This window comes from Rhagoletis zephyria, unplaced genomic scaffold (genome assembly GCF_001687245.7).
Source record: "Rhagoletis zephyria isolate East Lansing unplaced genomic scaffold, Rhagoletis_zephyria_1.1 Rzeph_scaffold_13310, whole genome shotgun sequence".
NCBI classification, from domain to species: domain Eukaryota; kingdom Metazoa; phylum Arthropoda; class Insecta; order Diptera; family Tephritidae; genus Rhagoletis; species Rhagoletis zephyria.
In genome coordinates this window covers 10,567-15,886 of record NW_016170381.1, presented here as the reverse complement: position 1 = coordinate 15,886, position 5,320 = coordinate 10,567, and the positions used below count along the sequence as shown (strand labels likewise).

The 5,320-nt window shown below is 38.0% G+C and overlaps 1 protein-coding gene across 1 annotated transcript; it reads right to left on the bottom strand.

Annotated features, from left to right (window-relative positions):
- Positions 1-1,641: 1,641 nt before the first annotated feature.
- LOC108378087 (uncharacterized) lies at positions 1,642-5,236 on the bottom strand (the record flags this gene model as incomplete). Its single annotated transcript, XM_017634387.1, has 2 exons — positions 1,642-4,966; positions 5,041-5,236. Coding segments are annotated over 2 exons (3,120 nt in total), but the record flags the coding sequence as incomplete, so codon positions are not given.
- Positions 5,237-5,320: the final 84 nt, after the last annotated feature.

Genomic DNA, 5,320 nt, shown 5'->3' with positions numbered 1-5,320 from the left:
ATACGCTCAGAAATTCAAAAGTGTGTTGACTCGAATTTGTTTTCAAATCACTTTTTTATTTCTCACATCGTTTAGAGAACAGGTATAAACACATCACTCATTTGACGCGAAGTGAAAAAAGGCTGGGTTTCTTTATACAGCCCGTTTTAAATTTGAATTATTATTATAAGAAATTTAAATTCTGGTTCGCTTTCATTTCGATCCACCGCGCAAATTAATTATTAAGAAAATATCGAATAAAAATAACATATTTTGTTTACTTTTGAATACGGTTTTATGCGAGTTCGCTATAACCACACAGGTATAAATGCTTGCAAGAAATATGTGTTGAGTCAAATCAGTTTTTTGTCAATACGTTTCTTGCGTTGGTATAAACAAGGTATATGTATTATGTACGTGAGTACAGTTTTTGTGTATGTGTTGTATACGTGAGTACAGTTTCTGAGTTTGTATTGTGAACGTGGTTATAAAAGTAATGCTTATAGGGGCTAACCTATGCACGAAAAGATGCAAGAATATCCCCACAGCGATGTCATACGAAAGTAGTGTCGCTTTACGAAACTGTGAATAGAATTTAAAAAAATATATATACATATATAGAAATAAGAATAAAGTGCGTGCCATAGGTTTTAAACCCGTGACCAACAACACGGCAGTCGAACATGATTCCATTCGGCTACAGCAGCTGTGGGGATAACGTGAACAAGAAACACGCTTGAGTTAGTTTTAAAATTTTTTGTTTTGTTTATGACTTCAAAGCTACACTTCATCCGCTCGCTTATATTGCGATGCATCCTTTCGTTCAACCGTAGTTGTTAATCTTTTCTGGACAGAGAAAGGTAATGGTTCCACATTTTGCCACTGGGTAAACGTACGTGTACGTGTATGTGTACGTGTTTGTTTATATGTATGTATATCTTTACTCTAATGTTTTCGGACGGTACTAGCTGTTACTGCCAATATAGGAGTATTACATAAATAACACAAACTGTTAAAAAATTAATTTTTTATGTATGTGCATACATACATATGTATGTGTATTCCTTGAAATGTGGAATATTGTATTAACAATTAAAAAATTTAGGCTTAATCTAATAAATTGATTAGTTGATTTTCGATATCTTCCAAGGCATATCAAACAGGTGCGTGTATTTTGTTGTTGCTTTCGGTATCGAAAGTGTCAACAATTGTTCAGCTTTTTTCTTCTAAATCAAAGCGTGCCATGTGAAATACAAAAAAAATATAAACAAATAAAAAATTGAAATTGGAAAAAATTTAAATTGCGACTTTCTTTCTTAGGGCCGTTTTCTGATGTAACCTTTAACCTTAAAGCACACTTTATATTTAAAGGTTGGATTAAATATAAAGCTAGGACTAAAGTTAAGAATTTTACGCATGTACATATGTATCTTGGTGGTAAACCAATTTAAAACCGATAATAAAATGCTTTACTTTAGACACAATCATCCGTTTTAATGCAAACTTTAAATATAAAGCGAGCTTTAAAGTTACAGGGTACTTAGAATTTTAGAATTTTTGTTAGAATAGATTAAAAATATTTGACATTTTCGAGACCAAATTTGAAAAAATAAAAATAAAAATCAAATCAGCTGCTCTAATGATACTACCCAAGGCGTATTTAACAAGGTGGTATTTGCCGTATATAAGTAAAAAATTACACTAACAAATTATACGCAGTTATCCATACTGCCATTGGTATGAGTTACAACAACTACATAATTTAGACGTAATGCCCTCCACGGCGAAAAACTCAGCTGTTGCCCCAACAGCACCTTGTTAAATACACCTTGATACTACCTGTTTAATGTGCCTTGATATCTTCCGATTCCGATTCTTTGCCCTAACGCATGCAAAGCATATCCTATATTTTAAAGTTCTCGTATGTATATGGCTTATAGTTATAACAATACAGTTACAATCGTTGGTAACTAACCGACGTATTAGTGTTTTTAAATCGCGTCATAGATTTCATAAATGCGTGACATTTATTCTGTTGGTTGAACTTATCATTATGTAAGAAATCATGGTGAGAAGACTCGTAAACTGCGAAGTAATGTAGCTAAGACGTTAGCTAAGCATTCAGCCTGTAATGCAAGTGGTCCTGCGCCAAGTGGACCTATTTTTACACCTACTAGTTCTCTGAAACTGGAAGCCACGTCATGCACTTTGAGTACGATGTTACGGGTTTGCAGAGGTGATGAGGTATGGCGCGTCATATCTTGAGTGAGTTCGGTGATACGCCGGATCGCTGTGAGGCATGAAGTGAGATGTTCTGGCAATGATGATAAAGTCATATCGGACATAGCCACCACCAAGAATTTTGACGCAGTCACCAAAACTAATGTTTGTTCGGTCAGTTCATTTCGCGCCCGCTGGAATTTATCTTCATCAATTCTAATGCCACCACCAGCAAGTTGCGCTGCTGAACACTGAGCGGCTACTTGATCTAGTTTTACCATAAGTCCTGACATTGCTAAATCGGTTTTGGCCAGCAGTGCTTCGCTGTCAATAACGTGTCCATTTTTTATAATATATTTTTCGCCGAATTTTTGTGTTGTGTTGGGATTCAAAGGAACGGCGACAGGCCCAGGAGTTTTTATTTTTCGTGCCATTTGTGGAGAGCAGACCAAAGAGAATGGACATTTATCGCTTACTGAATTCTGAAGGTAGGTCGAGGAGTAATCAGTGGCGGATCTTTGATAACCAATAGCTGACGGGGTAATAAGGTGATGCTGTTGTAAGCTACTGGAATAATTTGAACTAGGACTAGACGCCGGGAAAATGCGAGGAGGTGTTTGTGGCGGGACTGGTGAAACGCTTTTCTTCATAGAGTATGTTGTATTAACTGGTGCATTTCGCGGAGTAGGACGGTGGGCTATTGGCGGTAGAGGTGGCTTTTTTGGGGCTTCACTCACCGGTGGAGGGGAACGACTTTCCTCTTCGCGGCTGGAAGTACAAATTCTTGGCGGTAGGATAGGTGGTGTTTCAGTCTGCATTATCATTTCCGGTTTTGTAACTGTTTCCACTTTCGGTAATATTCCAATAGAGCCTTGTTGTTTCTTTGGTGAAAATCGCTTGATTAGTTCTGCACTTTTAGGAGGCCGAATGGGTGGAGGTGATGTTTCTATAGATTGCGAACGAGGGGGTAACTTCAGGCTTATATTTGCCGATTCTGATTCATTGAAATTATCTTCCTTTTTAGACTTAGGGCAACATGAAAATGTTCCTTTTCTTTCAACTGTTGCATATTCGATGACGTGTCCTCCTTTACCCACATTAAATTCTTTTGAATTCACTTCCTTGAGTGACCGGTTTGTGTCAATTCTTTCGAAAGATTTAGTTTTAGCTTTTTCTCCTGTTTCTAATATAGAGTTACTGTATAAGCCTTCGGTTTGCTTTTCTGATAAATTATGCTCCTGTTTCGAATTTTCAATCTCTTCTAGGTTAGGTGGTGGTGGTATAATAAATGACATTATTTCCTCTGGTGTTAGCTCTTTAGCAGGCGTAGCTCTCTGAGTCGGCGGTGCAACTATTACTTTCGCTAAAAATTTATCTAAATCGCCGTCTACATCAGGTATAGATGTCTTTTTGGATCCATCACCGAATCCGTGTGGTGCTGCAGTCAGCAAGGTAATCGAGTCTAACTCATCGGGGGTTCGTGGAGGCGGTATAGATCGTAGATCAATTAAATCAGCATCAGTTTCAATAAATGTGTCCGCACGTATTTCAAAACCATAAATTTCTGACAGTTTCTTCGCAGCAATATCGGTATCGTGATTTCGATCTTCAATATTACTTATCTCCTTGAGTTGCTTTAAATATTCTTTCAAATTATAGTCTCTGGTATCGGGACCGAAATTGTTGCCATCGGGACTATGTAGGCCGAAGCTACTACGATATGCTAAATTCTTTTTAGAGCTGATTCTGGTTTCTCCCGGGTACAGAATTATTGGTCGACGTGCTGTTGGTGAGTTTGTTGGAGAATTAACCGATTCAGAATCACTCTCGCTTTGGGAAAAGTCGGCACTTGCTTGTAAGTTGCTAAGTATTTGCCCGAGATTGTTGAATTTTCGTTCGGAGCGCGGACTGGACGCCTCACTAACACTTGCACTGGTTGCTACTAAATCCTGACTATTGCTACCGATAGATTTTAAGCTCTGGGTTATGCCATTAATATCCTGATTAATAGCTTCTGCTAAAAGCACTAAGGAGTCGCTATGCTTAAGGGCACCTGGTTGTGGGGTATCCTCTGTTGAAGAAACCTTACTGCTGTTTATGCTTTCGCAATCGCTGTCGAACTCTATTGTACCGCCCCATTTGTTCGCGCTTTGTTCCGCATTTAACAAATCATTTTGCCATGAATTTATTCGGCCGAAATAATTAAAGTTCCCAGATGACTTCTGGCGGGTAGCAAAATCTTGAACGTACTCGCATTGTTCGTTCAAATACTGTTCAGAGTTTTCCACCATTTTCTGCATTTCATGCACGCGCCGAAGCACCTCTTCATTTTTAGCCTCAATAAAATCATTTGTATTCGAGCAGTTTGATTGCTCACAATAATTACTTCCACCTCCACTACTATCGCTCATGCCAGAATCCTTTGCTTCCTCTAGTAACTCTGTCGCCATAACACTGTGAATATCCAGATCCATCGCAGCGTTACTAACAAATGAAACGCTCTTTGGTTTTGGTTTAATATCCGTAATGCTGGAGTAGTTAACGTCAGACGGTCCGATTGCATCTGGACTTTCAGTAGCAGACAACTTCTCCTTTTTATTTGTCGGATGATATGGTGGTGTCATGAGAAAGTTTATGCTGTGCGCTCTATTATGTAAAGGCAACAAATAGCTCCAAGCTGCGGGCAATACAGTGTGTTGTGATAAATATGAAGGTGCGTTGTCTTCATCATTTTGTTCCTTTTCTCGCTCTAATGGGAGCCTTTTCCCTAAATAAAAATAAGTATATTTTAAATTATGTTAAACTCATATTAACAGAAATTCAATGAATACAAAGTCGTACCTGTCAGCAATCGATAATACCCAGCCAAAACTAGTGAAAATTCACATGCATCGCGGTCCTCCATCGAAAATTTCACAACTTTGTCACCTTGCATAAATATGACCACATTGCATGTAACGTCATCGTCTCGGTTAACAATGACATGACTAAAATCCTCAATAGCCGATATGGGCTGGGGCTGTATCAAAAATAATGAAGCATATCAGAAATATTATAGGTTTTTTACTAAATACCTAGAAACATACATTTACAGAGGCGCTAAACTTTGACTTCCATATAT